The sequence below is a fragment of the Pleurodeles waltl genome, chromosome 8 (genome assembly GCF_031143425.1).
Source record: "Pleurodeles waltl isolate 20211129_DDA chromosome 8, aPleWal1.hap1.20221129, whole genome shotgun sequence".
In the NCBI taxonomy this organism is placed as follows: Eukaryota; Metazoa; Chordata; class Amphibia; order Caudata; family Salamandridae; genus Pleurodeles; species Pleurodeles waltl.
The window spans coordinates 1,529,956,565-1,529,977,979 of NC_090447.1; the positions used below are offsets into that span (position 1 = coordinate 1,529,956,565).

At 48.3% G+C, this 21,415-nt stretch overlaps 1 protein-coding gene across 1 annotated transcript in view; it reads left to right on the forward strand.

Moving 5' to 3' along the window:
• Nucleotides 1-691: 691 nt before the first annotated feature.
• The window catches only part of HSF2BP (heat shock transcription factor 2 binding protein), a 173,486-nt gene continuing 152,762 nt past the window's right edge, over nt 692-21,415 (forward strand). The window contains exons 1-3 of the mRNA XM_069203238.1: nt 692-819; nt 4,017-4,167; nt 21,205-21,308. Of these exons, the coding sequence (XP_069059339.1) occupies nt 4,017-4,167; nt 21,205-21,308 (255 nt within the window). The 5' untranslated portion in view covers nt 692-819. The remainder of the gene's footprint in view (nt 820-4,016; nt 4,168-21,204; nt 21,309-21,415) is intronic.

Here is a 21,415-nt window from a genome sequence, read left to right on the forward strand (position 1 = left end):
GTTCCAGCTGTGGTACATAAACGTATATCACTTCAAAAGTAACTTGGTGTTGTGCCACTTAATAAATTATTAATGTAAACACAGGAAGAGCAGCCCGGAGGACTTTACAGAATATACTCCTTTAAAACAAAGTCTTGGCCCTTCCAGAGTCTGAGAACCTGAACAGGTGCCCTTTAGTTTTGTCTGGGTAAATTGCCAACCCTGTGCCCAGCACCAGGTAAGGCCTCTCCGGGGGTGACGGGGTATGGACAGGCCAATCTCGGGCTCGTCGAGCGGCCTGGGCGCATGTGACCACGTGCTGGAGCGCGCCAAGCTGGGACTGAGGGACGCATGCGCGGAAGATGACGCGGTACAGCCCGGGCGGGCTCAGCCTCGCGCTCTTGAAAGCCTGCTGCGCGCGGTGTGTGACGTTGGTGCGGTCCGCGCATATGCGCGTGCCGAGCACTAAGTGGCCCAGTGGTGTGTGATGTTGGTACGTCCCGCTCGGACCCGCGTGCTCAGCAGTAGCGTAAGTGCAGTCGCTGTTTCTGACGTCGGTAGGGCTCGCGAGGACCCGCGTGCCGAGCGCTGAGTGGCCGCGCGGTTCGTGACGTCCGTAGGGCTCGCGCGGACCCGCGTGCCGAGCACTAGCCCGGTAACTGGTTGAGTTCTGGGCGCGGGAGGTGACGTTGGTACGGACCGGGTGGCTCTCGGCTCCATACAGTGACTGAGCCTAGTCAGGTCGGGCCTGGCGCCGGGCCTTCCCTCACCGTCTCCGGGGCCTTCATCCGTCTCAGCCCCGGGCGGCGGTTCCAACAGGGGCCGGACGGACCGGCTAAGGTAATGCGAACGGTAGGGGCAGCCTCAGAGTGAGGAGAGCCACGGGGCCGGGGAAAATAACAATTGCCCCGAATCAGGCGGGAGGCTCCCGATTTTCGGAGCCACACAAAAAGCGCTTCGAGGCCTCGTCGGGGGTAGTAAGCGCATATAGATACAGTTTCAGTGACACCGAGCTCGAGCCCCACAAGAGCTGGAGGCACACCCGGAAGAGGCCGGGCTGAGGCAGAGGGCGCTTGAACCTCCAAAGAGCTGAGGCGCTGCCCGGTTCAGCTTTTCCCTTTGAATTCTGGGACTTGTAGTCTTGTTTTTTATAATGGATTGAACTAGACTACAAGTTCCCAGAATTAAAAAAACCCAAAACCCTGGCCTGGAGCCGCACATCACACATGGACCCTGGAAACTTGGCGGGCTGAGATTTTAAAGAATGAGTGCGCTATGAGTTGGGGTGAAACCTGCGGAGAGCGGTGTCTTAATTCATGGTCCTCCCCTGGAGAGCGGCAGCCCTGGGGTTTGTGTTATAATGTGAGGCTTGGGAGGGGTTTGATGACCTCCTCCCACTCAGGTCGTTCAACTCTGAGCAGCAGAGTCGGCTGATCGTCGGCCAGGGAGGAGACCTTCTTATCTTCGTCGGTCTCGTATCAGCATAAAGACTACATTTCTAACCATTGCCTGCCTGGAGCGGTGTATCTGCAACAGTTTACTGTACCTTTGGGCTGTGGCAAATGAGGGAAGTCCACGACCTCTGATAAAGGGGTGGACAGTAGGAGTGGAAAAGATATGGGAGGTGGAGGAAAGTAAAGTGGTTGGGAGGTGTAGTGGGCTTGCTAAGGCAGAGAGGAGGCGAAAGGGTTTCAAGCTAAAGAATAATTGGAATCTAAGGTTTGGGGCAGGCAGCTCGTCAGAACCTGCTGATACCTCTCCCCAGAGAAGAAAGGCAATTTTTTTAAAGACGTGCCTAAAACCCAGGCCTCAAAATATTCAACCTTGTCTTAGCTCTTAGTACCTTCAAGGTGCCTCATAATCCAAATGTTGTTGCGTCTGCCCCAACCTTCTGCATCTTCAGTCCTGCCCTCCCAGAACAGCACCCTAACAGTGAGGTCCTGCAACTGCCGATGCACCTCCGAGATTTGTTCCTGCAGCTTCAAAAGGGCCAGCTCTGCCTCAGTGTCCCTGTCCACTGACTTCCTCTGGTCATTCCGCAACAGTCCCACATCTACTGCAAGGACATTCATTTTTAACTCCAGTGATTTACTTGTGGTGCTGATCGCCTCAAATATGTCACCTAGCTTATCCAGCATTGTCTTTAAACAATTGTCTGAGACCAGATCACCCTCTATTGCGGTTCTGAGATGTTTCATCAAAGGAGTTGTTTTTTCCACAGTTGACTGTTTAGGCGTTCCCCTGGTGGGTCTGAGCCTTCCCATCAACAGGACGTCCTCTCTCTTGCGCAGAATTAGCCTCTCCCCACATGTCGAGGGATGGAAGAGTGCCAGCCAAGCACAGTGTCAGGGCCAGGTCCCGTCTCAATGCTAAGGAAGTGTGATCACTGATGCAGTGGCCTAATTTTCACTGCAAAATGGCCACCCATCGCATAATTCCTTCATCTGGAGCATGAGCAGCCAGTTCTCATAAGCAGCCAGAACTCCTGGTGGCACATGACATGCTGCCTATGGACAGGGGAGAGCACACACGGGTCTCTGTCCAGGGCGGTCCTGCCATGGGCGTTTAGGTTCTGTCACTTGTGTTACTTGTAGCGCCCAAGAAAGTCGAAGAAGCAGGCCCCCTGTGCTCTGGCTCCCATGTTAGGTCTGGATGTTGTGCTGAGGCTACTTGACTGTCCATTCACTGATGCTCCTTCCGCTTCACAATGGTTTCCTGCCCACCAGTGTAACCCACCCCCCTGCCAATCTCCACTGGACACCCCCAGTCACTATCCTCTGGGGACCCATCAAGTTTGTCTTACCTGAAAAAGTCACAGTGTGGGAAGGAAGTGGGGCAGGTGGAGGGCACCCACCATGACTCACATACCTGAACAAGTCCACAGCCACATTGACACCTGAACAAGTCCAGGGCCACAGCACATTCCTTTTAGGTTCACAGCCATCTCAGAGGGTGGTATAAATGTTTTAGGTAATTCCTTCGTTCGTCTGTAGTGACATACTTCATGATGTCTATGGGATGGAACTGTGTCACTGCAATCACTGGAGGTGAGGCCAGACGCTGTGCCCCCTGAATATCTAATCAACAATGTTTATGAGACAGAATATTGTAGACAGAATATTATAAATAAAATATCAACAGATAAGTAAGTCTAGATTTTCAATACCTAACTCTACATGTATGTTACTACACAGTACATATAGCTTCAAGGCACATAGATATGGAATTAGGAATAGAAAATCTACACTTTCCTCTAGGCACTTACCTTCCAGTATTTTTTACCTTGATATTCTGTTCTCAATATTAGTATGCCACAATATTGGGTGGTGTTGATACTCAGTAGTATTGTCAGACCAAAGGAGGTGTAATTGGAAATGATTTTGGAGGCCAATATTCAAGCGCATTGGTTTGATGTGGTACTTAGGGGTGGCAAACAGTGACTTTTTGTTGAGGATTGATGCACTCCACACACAAGATCAAACGTGGGCAGTGGATCTGAAGTCTGTTGCATCTTGTTAGAAGCTGATACTGACACTGAGGCCCTTATTAAGAGTTGCCGCCCCCCAGCCCTATTCTGAGTTGCCCGCTGGCCCAGCTGGAAACTCACCACAACATTGACGACGGCTCGTAATTGAACAGGCGGCAATGTTGTGGGGTGTCAGGTGCGACAATTCGGGCAGAGAACAGTGCAACGGAGCTGTCTACAGGGACCCCTGCACTGTCCATGCCAAGTGCATGGACAGAGCAGGGGCCCCTGGCACCCCGTCTCCACCAGCCATTGCATGGAGGTGGGACGGCCATGCAAAAGCCGTCGGAGAGGGGAGTCGTAATCCCCAGGGCAGTGCTGCCCTGGCGGATTAAGACCGCAGGCACTGCAAGGCTGTCGACCAGTGGCAACCTGGCGGTGCCGGTGGTCAGACATTGGCGGCTCCGCCAGGGTCATAATGTGGAGGCCGGGGCAGACTCGTAATGAGCACCTTAGTGTGCACAGACAGACGTTCACACTAGGTAATGTATCCTTTCTTATCTTGTTTCAGATGCCCGGGACCACTGATGAGTTTGTCCGAGTCAGAAAAAGAGACCTTGATAGACTGACAACAGAGGTGATGCAGATGCGCGACTTTCTTCCGAGGATTCTAAATGGAGAAATCGTAGAGAGCTTCCAGAAGCTGGAGCTTGTTGAAGCAAGTTGGTTTCTCAGTCTCTTCTCTTTCCTTTTAATAAATGCATTTTTTAACATTCTAGATCTTTATCAAATTATTTTCTTTCCTAGAACTCTAATTGTCTTTAGACAAGTGGAAAAGTTATTGAGTGGTCTTTGTAAATGTTTAAATTAAAAAAGTTCCTTTGGTTATCAGGAGTGAGAGATCTATAGTGACCTTATGATCTGTCCTCATTCATACTATCCAATCTGGTCATGCTCAGGACAGGAACCACTCTCTCAGTTTTGTTTGATACCCACATTGGCTAGATTTGATTTGCACTTTTACTGAATTGTCTTATGGTTGCTTTGTTCTTGCTTCCAATGTAGCAGTCAAGTTTTCTTTGTCTTTTTTTATTGAAGATGTGGTGTACTCCTATCATAACAATGTTTGCAAATTTACTTACAAAAATACCCAATGCAGAATGTTGACTACCTGTAAATCGTAAAGGTAAGCGTATGTGAATATAGGTTTTCTATTCTGATTTCCCTGTTGCGTTCAGAATAGTAAATCTAGGGGCCATATGTACAAAAGCATTTTTGTGGTCACAAACGACCCGATTCACGCAATCAGGCCGTTTCCTTGCTTTTTCCTATGTACAAACACAAATTGCGATTCAGTAACATGCTACCAAATTGCAATTTGTGTTTAGTGAATCGGTATTTGGAAGGAGTGTGCTTAGAGTGGCCCTTCGAAATACTGAATTTCAGTGCTACGTATGAATGTTTTGCAGCTGAATTATGGTCGCAAATCATTCATTTTTTACCGACATCCGAAGGGTGGTGGTAACCGTTTGAAAACGGGAAGGGTCCCCATGGGACCACCTTTTCCTTTGTGAATGTTGAAACAAATATTTTTTAAGAGCAGGTAGTGGGCCCAGATACCACTGCCTACTCTTAAAAAATGAAACTTTAAAGCCTAATTTTCTTTTTTTAAACACATTCAGTTTTCATTTAAGGAAAACAGGCTGCATGTAAAAAATGCTTTATTAAAAAGCAATAACAGACATGGTGGTCTACTGACCTCAGCAGGCCCCCATCCCTCAGATGGCAGCGATTCCTAATGGTTTTCAAATTGCGCCCTAGCTCATTATTATTCATGAGGTAGGCCTATTTGCGAGTCCATTTGGAATCCCTATTTAGGAAGTCTTTATTTTGTACATTAGGAAATGTGATTTCCTGATTGCAGTTCGGTCAGAATCACAATTAGGTAACACAATCTCTAAATTCTGTACATATGACCCATAGTCTTACAAATATGCACTTATCTTCACGATATAATGGTAGTCAATATTCTGCATTTGATATTTTTGTAGGGGAATATTGGTGCCCTCAGTATTCTGTCATAACAACCGAAGATACATGTGTTAATCAAAAAGAAACAACTCTGACACACTAATGAATATAACTTGCCCCAATATGATGCTCTTCCCTTATTACATAGTGAGGTGTGAAGAGTAGAACATGATAATAAGTCTTAACATTGTTATGGGGCTCTAGAGTAGGTTTAAAAGAAACGGTCCACAAACTAGCTTTTTTGGAACATTTCTGGGATGATGGGCACAGTAAAACGAAGTTTGGCTTTGTACAATCTAATGCAGGGCATCCTTTCATTGTCGGTAGTCTATATCATGTACAGTAGGCATGCAGACCTAAGTGCGTCTGCTGCGAATCAGAGCCTGGAGGTACACCCTGCTTAAAGAAATGAAAACAGGACAAGGAGGCAGGATGTGAGAAGGGTGAGGCTTGGAGGAGCCCACTGCTTCACTTGCTCAGTTCGGGGTATGCGGAGGAGGGCAGAGCGGAAGGATGGGATGAGATGCCCTAGATATTTGCAGTGTCAGGGAACACATGCATATTGATTCTTTTTTTTTTTTTTTTTTATCAAATTTTTATTGTTTTGAAAAAGGTACAAATTAGGACAAACAAATAACTAGCAAAACTTGATCTCTTTCACACCGGTTGGACAATAAATTCTGATCTGATCTTTCAATGCTTCAAACAACTGTAAGAAATCACTTCATCACATTTTGCCAGGGTAGAAACAAGGTAGGAAGAACGAGGGTATAAATATATTCTAAGCCCCATATCTTAGCTTAGGAGTCCCACCCATTTCCTCCATATTCTTTCATACTTGTGAGGGCATCCCCTTGATTCATACACCACTTTTTCTTGGGCTGCACACCAGTCCACCCCCTTCCTCCATTTCTGAAGAGAAGGACCTTTGATATTCTTCCAGGCGGCTGCTATATCTCTCTTTGCTACCGCAGTCGCTATACCGACCAATGTTTTATCTGCTCTAGATCCCTCCATATCACTCATCATCCCTAATAGTATCGTTTTGGGAGTCAGTACCTGTGATGATCCCAAGGCTTTATTCAGCTCTTGATTTATCCCCTTCCAGAACCTCTCGATCACTGGGCAGGACCATATCATATGATAAAAGTCAGCTTTGTCTTCCTTGCATCTTGGGCATCGACTAGAGTCAAGGGCACCCATTTTGTACATTCTGTCTGGAGTTAGATATGCTTTGTGTAGATAGAAGAATTGTGTCACCCTTAACCTCGTCGACACTACCAGCATTCGGGGGGCCATCAGTGCCTCCACCCAGTCTTCCTCTTCAAGTGGACCCACCCATTTCTCCCAACCTTTCTTGAGATGATCCAGATCCCCTGGAGCGTTTGAGATCAGCATTCTATAGATTTGAGAGACCCCCTTCCTCCCCAGATTGCCCATTATTGTTTTGGCTTCTACCGGGTTGAACTCTGGTATATGGGATATTTCTTTCAAGTGCTTAGTGAGGGCATGTCGGAGCTGGAGATATTTAAAGAATTGTTTCGGGGATAGTTGGAATTCTTGCTGCATTTCATCAAAGGATTTCATCAAGCTTCCTTTCCATACGTCCCCAACCAAGGATATTCCCAATGTGTCCCAATTCCCGAACCCCTCCAACCTGGCCGTCTCTCTCAGCCATCTGCCATGCCACAGCGGTGTTTGCTGAGTGACCACTTTGCTCCAACCGGTATGTCTCAGAGCCGCTCTCCATGCCAAAAATACCGCTCTGGTGATGGGCTCTAGATTCAAGGGGATTGGAGCCCCATATAGCACATCCAGGATATGGGGATATCCCAAGGCGTCTAATTCCACCTGATATGCTGGATCTGACCAGCCTCCGTTGAACCAGTCATGTACCACCAGGAGCTGTGTTGCCAGGTAATACAGGTATGGGTCAACCATGCCCAACCCCCGTCATATATGTCTCTTCGGCAGTTCCGGGTTGCTACTTTATGTCTCGCTCCCCCCCATGTAAAGGAGGTGTTGATTCCGTCCAGTTTTTTAAACCACGAGCGTGGAATGTTAAATGGTAAGTTCTGGACCACGTATAAGAGGTGAGGTAGGATCATCATCTTGTACAAGGCAATACGGCCCAGAATAATCAGCGTTAGAGACTGCCAATGCCTAAGATCTTCCCGTATACGAGACATCAGTGGATTTAGATTCAGGGACTAGGACAACTCAGGGAGCAGTGCGACCCATATCCCCAAGTATTTAAAACTTAGCCGACGCAGTGGAACCGCCTCCTGCCAGTCAAAGCAGTCTCTCGACTGCGTCAATGGGACCAGCACCGATTTGGACGGGTTCATTTTGAGCCCCGAGATCTCTTCGAAGTGTCGCAGTAACTGGAAGCTCCGGGGTCCGGTCACTCCCGGGTTCGCCATGTACAGCAGGACATCATCCGTGGATAAGGCCACTCGATCTTCATAAGAGGGGCCCCATCTCCAACCCTGGTAAATCGGATCATCTCTCAACATTCTCGCCAAAGGCTCAATGGCCAGAGCAGAGGGGAGAGGGGGCAGCCCTGTCTCGTTCCCCGCTGTATCGGAAAGGCCGAGGACAAAACTCCATTGACCTGCACCCGCGCCATGGGTCTGGTATACAGGGCCCGGACCAGTCTACGAAATCGTGGCCCAAAGCCTGCCCGCCGGAGTACCGCGAAAAGGAATTCCCAGTTCACTGAGTCAAATGCCTTTTCAAAATCGATGAATAGGAGAGCTAGTTGCTGGGGTAAACGGTGACGTCCTGCAAGAGCCACTTGGAGCCTTCGAATACAATGGCGTGTGCTACGTCCGGTCATGAAGCCGCATTGGTCTGGGTGCACCAGTAAGGGCACACCCTTTTAAGGCGGGAGGCCAACATTGTGGCGTAGATCTTTATTTCACTATTTATGAGAGAGATGGGTCTGTATCCTGCGCAGGAGAGGGAGCGGGGTTGGGTCTTAGGCAACACAACAATGGTGGCAATGTCTAGACCATCCGGAAAGAAGCCCTTTTGGTCCACCTCGGCATAGAGATTCATTAGATGGGGGACCAGCTCTTCCCTAAATCTTTTATAGTATTCTGGGGGAAACCCATCGGGTCCTGGAGTTTTCCCCACCCCCATTGCCGCTATGGCCTCGCTAATTTCCGCTTCCGTGAACTGTTCCTCCAGAGCCCGTATGTCCACCGTAGACAGAGCCGGGAATGACCCGACCCCCAAGGATCCGTCTGGAGAGTCCCCAACCTCTGAACTTGTGGCTCGGTATAGGGTCTTATAGTATTTGGCGAATGTTTCGGCCACCTCCTGGAGCTCCACCACTCGTTCTCCCCGTTCATTGTCTATCTCAGGGACGATTCGGGGAGCCTGTTGTTGGGAAACCAACCAATACAGTAATTTCCCTGTTTTATTACCCCAACCGTATACTTGAGCCGTAGAGGCCCGCCACATGTGTTTTGCCGTTTCTAGGGATAGACTGCGTATTTCTTCTTGAATCCACAAGAGGTTTCTGGTTATTTGTTCGTCTGAGTGAGATTCCTGTTCTCTCTCCAGAAGAGTGGCACGAGCCTCCAGTTGTGTGATTCTGGAGTTGCGGGCGTGTTCCCCAGCACAGATCAGACCTTTGGCTATCCCTCTCATTATTACCTTACTTGCGGCCCATAGGATTCCTGGTGATCTCACCGAGCCTTCATTAGTGATGAAGTAGTCACGCAACGACACCCTTAAACTATCTACCACTTCCTCATCTTGCAAATGCCATGCGTTTAGTCTCCATATGGGGCGGATCAGCGGGTCAGCCAGGCCCATCCTAAGCCGAACCGGCGCGTGATCCGAGATCCCACGCGGTAGGATCTCGATGTGAGTGAGGTGTCCACAATCCCTGACTGATACAAATACCAAGTCTATTCTGGACTGTGTGTTGTGGGCTGCCAACCTATGCGTGAATTGTTTGCTTCTCGGGTGCCACACCCTCCAAGCATCGCAGAGCCCTGTTGATGCTATCCACCCTTCCAGACTATTGGACAGTGCCTGTCTATGTGTCGAAGGTCCCCCGCTTGTATCTAGATCTGAGTTTGGGACTGCGTTGAAATCGCCCCCTATTACCGTTTTCCCGGGGGGTAATTCTGCTAGTAACCTTGTCAAATCTTCTAGAGTTTTGCGCACCAAGTTCGGGGGAGCATAAGCGCTCACAATATTCATTGTCTGGCCTTCTACCAAGCCTGAGATTGCCATGTACCTCCCCAGCGGGTCTCTCCATTCTTGTCTCACCACCAGGGGTAGGGAGTGATGTAGCAGTACAGCAACCCCCCTTGAGCCTCTTGTAAACCCTGCATGGAATACCCTGTCAAATCCCTTGCGGGCTAAGAAGGTGCACTGGTTCCCCAAGAGGTGTGTTTCCTGCATCAGAAGTATGTTAGGTTTGTGTCTATGAATGTTGGTGAGTACTGCTGATCTCTTAATCTTGTCAAGGAGCCCGTTGACGTTCCACGATATTATGTGAGTCATTCCCATTCTTTCCCTCTCATCCATCCCCGCCCCAGCCCCCGCAGCCTCTCCCCTGGATCCTTCCAAGCCTTTCTGTGTCTGAGTGTCCTATCACTATTGTTCCCTGCCGGTATTAGAGACCCTAAACCTACATTGACTATTTCGAACAATAACAACAGCCTGCTGGCTGGAAAGAACCAAACATGCCCCCCAACTCCCAACCCACCCCATACTTCCCCCCAGAAGCATCTGTCGCCCAATACCAACAGCCTGTTCCCAAATATAACGAGCTGCTAACTGCTTGTGTCTGAGCTTTGGTGGACCCCTCCATTTTTGCGGATTAAGAAGTGCTTAAGTTTGTAATGCTTGACTCCAAGCCTGACGACCCTCTCCTTGGTCTCTGGCCTTTCAAGTCTGTCTTTCCTCTCTCCCCCTCTCCGGAGGAGGACTCAGATCACTGGACTCTGTGAGAGATCCGTGTCATCTACAGTTCCGGGGAGCAGTTCTCTAGGATCCGAGGGGTCTGGTTCATTTCTTTGTCTCTCGGTCTCACTTCTACCCCCTGTCTTTGGGTTGATTCCTCAGCGGATCCTCGAGGGGAGCCCGAGAACGTCTCCCCCCCCCTCCCTGCGCCTCCTGGAACGAGTTCTTTGGCGAGACCTCCGTGGCTGTCGCTGCCGGTTGCTCCTTTGCTGGCCCGAGAGTGCCAGTCGTCGTTCTCCCTCATTAGGACCCATCGGGACCTCTTCGGTCAGCCACCTCCAGGCCTGATCTGGGGATTCAAAGAAGTGGGTCTTGTTGCCGTGAACCACCCTTAGCTTGGCCGGGAAGAGGATACGGTACGGAACTTCCATCGCCCTTAGTTTTTGTTTTATTTCTATAAACGAACGGCGTTGCATTTGAACGTCTTTAGTGTAATCAGGAAACACCATAACTTTGGACCCATCACAATGCAGTTCTCCTTTTGTTCTTGCCGCCTGGAGAATCGCATCCCTGTCTCTGAAGTTAAAGAGTCTAAGGATCACTGGCCTTGGTGGAGAGCCTGGTGGGGGTCTGGCTTGTAGGGCCCGATGGGCACGTTCGATCACAAACCAGGGTGTCAGAAGATCCCGGGGCAGCCAGGACCGGAACCAGTCCTCCAGGAATATGGCCAGAGAGGACGCGCCGGTGTTTTCGGGCAGTCCCACAATTCTGAGGTTGTTGCGGCGGGATCTGTTTTCGGCATCCTCTGCCCTTCGATATAGTTCCGCTGTCCGGGTTGTTAAAGTTGATACCTGTGCTTTAAGGGTCGCCAGCTCGTCTTCCACCGTAGAGATCCTGGACTCAGCTTCTGCAATCCTCGCTGTAGCATTGCGAAGGTCCTGGCGCACCAGGGACACGTCCACCCTTACTTTCCAAATTTTGCCCTCCACCGCCTCTTGGGAGGAGTGTATTACTTGAAGAATAGTTGCCAGATCGCTGTTCCCGGTTTGTTTCTCGTCATTATTTCCGGTCTTTCGGTCCTCTTTCGAGGCTCCGTTGGGCCCCGTGGCGAATTGATCAATGCGCGTTTGCGCCGTGGCGGGGCGGGTTTGCCTATCTTTGCCCATTTAACTACCTTGTTGGGCCTGCTTGCGGGATATTTCCTTGCCACTTATTCCTCGGTTTCTCCCGGAGTGCCCGTTTCTGCCCTTGTGCTCACTTCTGCTGGTGTGTCATAGTTCGTCCTTTCGTCCCATGGGCCTCAGCCTTTCTTTATGTCAGCCTTGCCGAAAGGCTCCATTCATCACCTTGTCCACCTCAGATCTTTATTTCCTCGTGGCCGAGGACTGTTAATCACGAAAAAAGGGGGGGGGGAGAAAGCGAGGAAACGATAACTCACTCTCCCCCTGCCCCTAGTCACAAAATGGGCGATGAGGAAGCGATGAAAAGGTCCCCGCTATCCACCCCCGTCCTTCAGGGTGCTCCCGGCATTCTCGGGATCTCCAGGCCTGTTTCAGTCCCTCTGATTCAGCGCCACTTCCTGCAGTCCATGGGGGATCGGGCCCTCCCCAGCCGAGGCCTCCCGGCTTCACTGCTTTCTGTCTTCTCCGTACCTGTCAGTTGGGCGCGGGGCAACCGAATCCGAGGACCTCCTCTCTCCTCCCCAGCCTGCCCAGCATCGTCAGACCTATGCGCCGTCTTTGGTTTTTTCCCCCTTCTGGCCGGTCGCCTCCGGTCGCCGCCGCTTCACCGGCGGCGATTATGCGGTCTGAGCGCCCGCCATTTTGCGTGCGGGCCGCTCCGTCCGTTCTTTGCTCCTCCCGGGCCCTCGAGCACCAGACCACAACTCCTCTGCTCCGGGGGTTGCCCCGATCCTTCTCCGTCTCGTCCCTCCTCCGGGTGGGGCCGATTCGTGCGCGATTCCCGAGCGGATGACGGAGGGGCCCGGAGCACCTTTAAGGTGCAGCCGCCATCTTGACGCTCAGGCCACGCCCCCCTGCATATTGATTCTTATACCCGAAATGTGATGTGTATCCCCTTTGTGTGTGTGTTCTGCTTGTCTCAGTGCTGAACTTGAACTGGTTCAGATTCACAGAAATGACATGTTCACTCATGCCTGAAGTCAATAAGGCTAAGTCTGCAGTTTGCCAATTATGCAATTTCTGCCAAGAAACCCCCACACATTTACTATTTACTGCCCTGCCACTTTTGTAGCTCCAGCATAGTTCCTAATGGCCTAACTATGTCTTCATTCAGGGAAATAAAAATCACTGAGCTCTAGAGGGCACCACACTGGTCATTCATTCACAACACCAAAACACTTTCTGCAAAGACCTCTCTGCAATTTCATCACCCTTACAACCAATACCTAGTGCCTCTCATCTATGGCGTGAAGTGCTGTGACAGTGTAAATGCAAAACAACACAATTGTTGACAGTGTCTCCAGTTTTGGTAGCCATGTGGCTCTACATTTTTACATTATTTTTAATTATTGTGTCTCATGTTCGAAGTTGCAAATTTTATAAATATCACATACATATAAGATTTAAAAAAAAACTTATATAGATAAATAACAAAAATAAAGACTGTGCAAGTGACACACCCCAACCAAACACAGAGCAATTCTCAAATCAAATGACAGGTCATAGGCAAACTCTTGCCCTTCATGTATTCATTCAGATACTTGGTTTCCTAGTCATGCAACTGTTATGGTGTTGGTTTGTCTACATTCTAGATTAGGTCTAGATTTGGCAATCTTGGCACTCATGTTACATACAACTAGTAGGTGTCAGAGTTTACAGGAAGCAAGAGCAAAATTGTTAAAGCAGCGTTAGATGCGTCTATGCTACTGAAAAATTTGGACATTTCTTGGTTACCAGTTCCAGCGTCAGATCTTCTGTAGTTCTCAGGGCACTGCAGTTGACAAATTTCCTTGTCGTGGTCACTACCTTGCCTCAGAATGTTAGTAGAATGGTGGGTTTTGCTGTACAAGAATCCCTTTCTTTGACTATTGTCGGGTGAGTTGGAAACTCGGTCATGGCTTCTTTTCTTCCAAGGTCTTTGCTAATTTCCATCTGAATTGGCCATTAACCTAATTTTGGAGAACTGTCTGCATCTGATGGCTTTCCCGTACACTGCCTGCCTGTGACTAGAGTAGTAAAGAATTTACCTTGAATTTGTATCTGAATTTTTGTTTCAATTCACTATTTATTACATTTTGGACAGGTTGCAGTAGATTAAAATCTTCTTGTGCCCTTTTGTGTACATGGATTGACGTGGTAGCCTCAAGAATGTATGACTGCTCTAAGGTGAGTTTTCCTCGTCTGACTGACTGACAGTATGTGTGAATCACTCTCTACCTTACAGAGGGTCCTTGGCGCTGATCAGTTTTTTGTTCAAGACTGTAAGTGAAGGGGAGCGCTTGATGTCCCGTTTTAAAATTAAAGCGTTCCAGATGTTAGGACCTATATGAAAAAGTAGACTGCCACAAGCACTGATCTTTCACAAGCGTCTTACGGTTGGCCACTGGAAATCAGTGCAATGCCAGATGGTTGGCTGACATGTTGTCCTTACTTATAAGCTTATCTGTTGCACAAGCAGGTACAGGTCGGGTTCAAGGATGCTCAATGAAGGAATGAGTAGTTGGCTTAATGTTTGCCCTCAGATGTCTTTTGAAACGTTTTAACATGCATTGCAAGTCTATCTTTTACCTCCTCGAGTCTTCTGTGAGATGGTTGTCTGCTGTGGTACTATTCTGCAGTGGGACATTTTGTACTTTAGCAGATACCACAGGTATTGTAAAGGCAGACATAACACCTCTAGTTATGGTTAGGTCAGACTTTCCATTGAAAAGGCATTTTCCTGTTTTGCTAATAACTTTTATGCAATTTGACAAATCTGCACAAAACTAAAAAAAAAAGAAGTTATTCAAATTTAAATTGTTCATGGCAAGTTTTGTGCAGATCCGTCAATCGGGGGTAAAAATACAGGGGTGGTCCCATTTCAGCTGCCACAGGATTGTTTACAAACATAGAGGTGCATCTGAAAGAAAATCAGCCCAAAGAAAATACTTCACAAGTCCTTATATCTTCTTTCTTTTAATTCCAAAGTCTTTGATTTCACATAAATTAGAACAATCACAGCCTCAGCAAATGCATTTTATTCGAACATTAAATGTCATTTGGGCGTTTTATCACTGAGTAATGTACACTCATCAACCATTCAGTACAGCAAATGATGTGCAAATCCAATATGGTTATAATTCCCATTCCCATTCCATCCAGTCTGTCATCATCTCATAGCCCGATTCTAATTTCATATATCCATATTTGACAAATCCTATCCACATGCCTCAGATGAATTGACTACATCACATAGCTACACCAGGATCAGGCCCAAAACGTCATGACAGGCAGGACAGGAGAGGGGACCCAGAGCACCGGTCGTCGCTGCAGATGGGTGCCTGCTGAAGCAGGGAAGTGACTCTGTCACTCCGTCACTCCACAGAAGATTCCTTTGGTCCTTGTGGTGCAGGATGAAGACAGGCAGTCCTCGGAGCGTGCACAACCTGGAAACTGCTGCAGTTGCTGGCAGGAGCTGGAGTTACTGGGTTGCAGTAACCGTCTTGGATACTTTGTTGCAGTTGTAGAGTTCCTGGAGCAGTTCTGTGGTTGATCCGATGATAGAAGGTGAAGCAAAGGTTGCAGATGAGTCCTGCTTGAGTCTTGCAAACTGAATCTGAGGAAACATCCAGAGGAGAGACCCTAAATATCCCTGAGATGGGGATTGGTCACCTAACCAGATAAGCACCTATCAGGAGGGGTCTCTGATGTCACCTGCTGGCACTGGCCACTCAGATGCTCCCAGAGTTCCCTGACCATCCTCAAACAAGATGGCAGAACCAAGGGACACTCTGGAGGAGCTCTGGGCATCACCCCTGGGGTGTTGATGGACAGAAGAGTGGACACTCCTTGTCCAGTTTCGCGCCAGAGCAGGGACTGGGGGGCCCTGAACCAGTGTAGAGTGGGTTATGCAAGGAGGGCATCATCTGTGCCATTCAAAGCATTTCCAAAGGCTCTGGGAGGATACCCCTCCCATGCCTGTAATACCTATTTCCAAAGGGAGAGGGTATAACACCCCTGTCCCAAAGGAAATGTTTTGTTCTGCCGTCCTGGGATTGGGCTGCCCAATCCCCAGGAGTGCAGAAGCCTGTCTGTGAGGTGGCAGCAGCTGGGGCTGCAGTTGAAACCTCAGAGAGCTGGTTTGGCAGTACTAGGGGTCCACGGTGGAGCCCCCAGGGTGCATGGAATTGGCCCCCAAATAATTCGCTGAGGCTGAGGGTCTTGATGCTGTCTTGTAAGTACCTTTAAAAGCTACCTTTCCCTCTTTGTAGGTTGATTTAGGATCAAACATGATGCACTAGCGAGTCTTTAGCAGCATTCCTCATTTTATGACAGCATTTTACAAAAGCCCCTGACCTGGCTAGGGATTGCCGTACCAGTAAAAACTCAAGTTTGACTTTCACTGGTGAGGCCGACCTCAGCAGCTGGAAGATTCGCTTGTAGGTCTGTATTATAAACTTATCCAGTAGACTAGCATCTAGACCTAGTAGTATTTCACCTCCGTATGATAGAGTCGGGAACCGTTTCACTTAATTACTGTGACTAAAGATTTAAGATTGTGTCCCACTTGGGTTAAAAAAAGGCACAATTTAGGGCCATTGCTTTCCCTCTGATAATTTCCTTTTGTGGTGCATAGTTGGCCCTCAAATCAAGCTTGACCCCCAAATAGACATAGGTTGTGGTTTCGTCTATTGGTGATCCATTAGGAAGCCATTTGCCCTGACTGGAAATGTGCTGGTTTAGCGGGATGATTTTTTTTTTTTTAGGTTAATCTTGAACTGATTTTTATCTGAATAAACCACTAAGCGGTTGATTAATCTTTATAACCCTACTCGGGTGTTACTGAGAAGAAGCAGGTCATCTGCGCACAGGATATTGGATAAAGACAGACCACCAAGGCTTTGTAGCTCTGGAAAACCAAGACAACGGTGTGAAGTTCTTTTAGACAACTATGTGAAGTTTTTGCATGATGCTGGCAGTGACTCACAATGCTTTAAGTTTCTGCACAATCACAAACTTTGGCTTGCATGTTCTCACTCTGGTCATGGTGACTGATTTCTTTCTTTCAAGAGAACAACACAAAAGTGATGGGTGGATTGCTTGATTTAATCCCAACCACTTGGGTCACATTCCAGTCCAATGTTTTATAGCTTGACAGTACCATTAGAAAACAGGAACCAACTGTATGCAGATCTGTTTTGACCCTTTTAGCAAGTTACCTTCCACAACTAGACTACCAAATTAGGTCCCCCTGTGAACCAGATCACAATCAACCTCAGGCCAGTTCCATTATTTTTTGTGACTCATCAGTAAACACTGTCAGGTTTTGCAAATGTTGTCTGTTGAGTTCTGATGACAGTCCGCCTCGCTTCCTAGAATATGGTTCCATCCATACCAAGGAAGATGTAGCAGACAAAGCCAAACATTGAAAGGAAAGAGGAATTAAATTGAGAAAGGTAGAGGCCCGCACACCCAGGTCTTCTTAATCTCAGCTGTTACGTCTCTGGTTGCAGCAGGGAGACTGTATGGTAATGGAAGGACTTACCAAGCAGAGGAGAACATGCAGCATTTTAGTACTGATGAAAAGCACAAATCATTCACATTAAGTAAATAGTAAATGGGTATACTCACCAGCTTTGGAAAGGCAGAGCACAGTGAACCTCATCTAAGCGAAGCAGGTAGGTGTGAAAAACGCATCAGTGCTTTTCTGAGCAGGGAGGGGGAAAGGGAAAAACTCAGCAATTTAACAAAGACAAAAAGAAATCTAAAGAGCAAGGTCAACATAACAGGCAAGGAAGCCAGGTAACTGAAGAACCACGCCATCGCCCCCACCAAGACAGCCAAGGTAAAAAAACAAAGCAAAAGTGCAAGCTGGGTCACTGAGGAACTGCACTCCTCCCAATGCAGCTGCTGACAACTTGAAAGGAAGTTGCGTATCAGCAAAAAAACAGAAGACCACACTGCCTTCAGGACTTCCCTCAACCAGTACCAATTCCTCCTGAAAGAAACCAAGAAGAACTCACTAGCAGACCACATCAAAGCCAGCACAAACCACAGCAAAGACCTCTTTGCCATTGCGAAGGAGTTCACCAATTCCGCAGCCACCGAGAATGACATCACTCCCTCCCAGGAACTGTGCAACAACCTTGCAGACGTCTTCCACAACAAGAGCATGGCTATCTACGAAAAGTTTGAATGCCAACCCTCCACCGCAGACAGCATCAATCAGCTCACATGCACAAACATGAAAATCTCCATCATGAACTTCGTATATTCGGGAGCACCCATGGACCCTTGCCCCCACCACTTCTTCAACCTCAGAAGCAAGACAATCGGTGACGAGCACACAAAGGTCCTGACTACCTCCATCACCGCTGTATCCTTCCTGGAGGTCTGGAAACACGCTGAAGTGAGGCCCCTCCTGAAAAAGCCATCTGCCAACCCAGCCGAATTGAAGAACTACCAGCCCATCTCTCTGCTCCCCTATCCATCAAAAGTCCTCCAGAAAGCCATCAACCAGCAACTCACCCAACACCTAGAAGACCACAACCTTGTGGACCCCTCCCAATTTGGATTACAAGCTATTCACAGCACCGAGACAGCCCGGATTGCAGCCACAGATGACATCAGAGCCCTCCTGGACTGTGGTGAAATTGCACCCCTCATCCCCCTGGACCTGTCCGCTGTGTTTGACACCATCTCCCACCACATACTGATCACCAAACTACATCACATCGGGATTCAAAAAAACGCCCTCAAATGGATCGCCTCATATCTCACTGGCACAACCCAAAGGATCAGTCTCCCACCGATCACCTCAGAGTCCCCAAAAAAATTATCTGTGGAGTTCCTCAAGTATCGTCCCTTCAACACCTACATGACCCCCTTGGCCTTCACGTCAGATCACACAGACTCAATATCATCTCCTCGCCAACGAAACACAGCTCATCCTCTCACTGTCCGAAGATCCCTCCACCACAAAAGCTAACTGCCACAGATGCATTGTGAAAGTAGTGGACTGGATGAATGACAACTGTCTCAAACTCAACACTGAAAAAACAGAAGTCATCTTTGGGAACAACACCTCACCATGGACTAACACATGGTGGCCTGCAGAGCTTGGAACACCCCTGCCCCAACAGACCACGCCAAAACCTCAGCATCATCCAGGATAGCAAGCTATTCATGAAGAAACAAGTCAAGGCAGTCTCAAACGCCTGCTTCCACACCATTTGCATGCTCCTCAAGATCTTAGGTGGCTTCCAGCAGACACCAGAATAACGTCATGCAGGCCCTCATCACTGATCTCCTCAGAGCCCCCAAAAAATAATCTGTGGAGTTCATCAAGGATTGTGCCTCAGCCTGACCCTCTTCAACACCTACATAACATCCCTGGCCGTCACCGTCAGATCACACAGACTCAATATCATCTCCTCCGCCAACGACACACAGCTCATCCTCTCACTGTCCGAAGATCCCTTCACCAGAAAAGCTAACTGCCACAGATGCATTGTGAAAGTAGTGGACTGGATGAATGACAACTGTCTCAAACTCAACACTGAAAAAACAGAAGTTGTCATCTTTGGGAACAACACCTCACCATGCACTGACACATGGTGGCCTACAGAGCTTGGCACACCCCTGCCCCAACAGACCACGCCACAACCTCAGCATCATCCTGGATAGCAAGCTATCCATGAAGAAACAAGTCAAGGCAGTCTCAACCGCCTGTTTCCACACCCTTCGCATGCTCCGCAAGATCTTCAGGTGGCTCCCAGCAGACACCAGAAGAACGTCATGTAGGCCCTCATCACCATCTGACTGGACTACGGAAACACGCTCTACATAGGAATCACAACACGCCTCCTAAAGAGACTCCAGATAGTACAGAATTCGGCGGCAAGACTCATACTCAACCTCCCCAGAAGGACCCACATCACACCTATCTAAAAAAACTACTCTGGGTCCTGATTCAGAAGAGATGCCAGTTCAAGATGCTGATGCATGCCTACAAGGCCCTGCACAGTGACGGACCTGCATGCATCAATAAACGCTTGACTTCCACCAACCAATCAAACACCTCAGATCAGCTTCACTCTCCCTCGCAGGCACCCATGGATCCGTCGAGCGAACAGTGGAGGGCGCTCCTTCTCACACCTGGCAGCCAAGGCATGGAACAACCTCCCCCTGCACCTCAGGACCGCAATGTCACTCCAGCTATTCAGAAGAGAACTAAACATCTGGATGTTCGAATGATAATTCCTCCACACAGCAGCATACAGCTCCAGCGCCTTGAGACGCGCTCTATAAATGTTTGATTGATTGAACCACAGAGGAGGATAATATACAAAGGTGGAGGACGGGACGCTGTGAGCAAACTAACAACAATCTGAAAGCCAACGTGGAAAATTGCCAGTCAGCTTCCTGCAACCTTTATGTTGCTTAAATACGGCTGTTGCCTGTTGTGGACCAGACATCCCACCCTTTGAGCAGACTGGCCTGCTGCTCACGGTGTTCCCGCTGCCATAGGCCAGTGCACCACAGCCTTAAAGGAATATTCCTCATAGGTGCTCCCAGATAGCTTGCTGGTTCCTGACGGGCACAGCCTGACACCTCTGGTGCAGCGAGCTTGGACCCTGCATCTCACGTTACCCCTCCTAACACGGAATAATTAGGTGTACAACATAAAAAGAGATGGGGTGAATGTTTGAATTAATCTTAACTAATCACTTTGTGCCACATTCTGTTCCACCACTTTGTAGCTCATCTGAATCATTACAAGTAAATCAGTATGACCCCACCCATAAGATGCGGTCAAGACCAAGCCGTCTAATAAGTTCCCTCTAAAAGGGAAGCCAAGGAACTCCAGGTCAAGTTTTGGTTTTGTTGGTCTCATTGGAGAGTGCAAGCCATAGTTTCCAGCCGCTGAGATTAATTCAAGTGTTCCATCCATCACCTTTTGTGCTGCACCATATTCCTGTAAAGAGTGTTTGCAAATATCTTTCCATGGTGGGACTGAGAGGTATTTGTTGATTGTTGAGGTTTAGCGAAACATGGCTTTTGAGGAGGGGGGTGTTTTCCAGTTGAAAAGCAGTATTTAAAAAAATAGCAAATGCGCTGAGGTGGCACACTTTTGCTTGCACAAATGACCATTTGCAACATTTATGTGAAAATGCATTTGCTTGGATTTCACATGGAATTCACATAGATTTACCAAACTGAGCTTCAACTTGAACAGCCACAGTATGCCAGTCATACTGGAGGAATCCTTTGTGCATTCCAAATCAGACAGAAATAAACCTCAAACATAGGCAGAAGTTGCCTGGAGCACGTTTCTAAATTTACGAACTGGGCCCATTGAGTTTACATGCTTTTGTAAGCTTGCCACAGGTGTTTGCAGATGTAAACTTCTCATTAAGTGGCCTGTGCTGGCGGTATTTCTTGTTGGACATTGTACGACCCTTGCAGTCCTGGAACCTCACCATAGTTTGGTTTATTCCTCTGCATATGCTCATTTTGACGCTCACCTTGCGTCCCCTGAATGTGCTGATTTCACATGTTTTAGGGGGGTGTCCCACCACAGCCTCCCCATGTTTCCCATTCATTGTCTTGTGAGCCTGACTCAGCTTATCCTCTTGTCAGCCGTAGAGAAGAAGGAGAAGGAGGTGGAGCTGCTGAGGATGGACTGTGAGCACTTCCGTTCCCGCCTGGACGCGGCACAGGCCGAATGCATGAAGGAGAAGAAGGTACTTTTGCAGTTGTCTCTGAGGCCTGTTGATTGTTTTCATTTTGAGGGGTGGACAGGAAAAAGGGAGGAGGATTTGAAATCATGCAGGTCATGCTGGGTATTAAA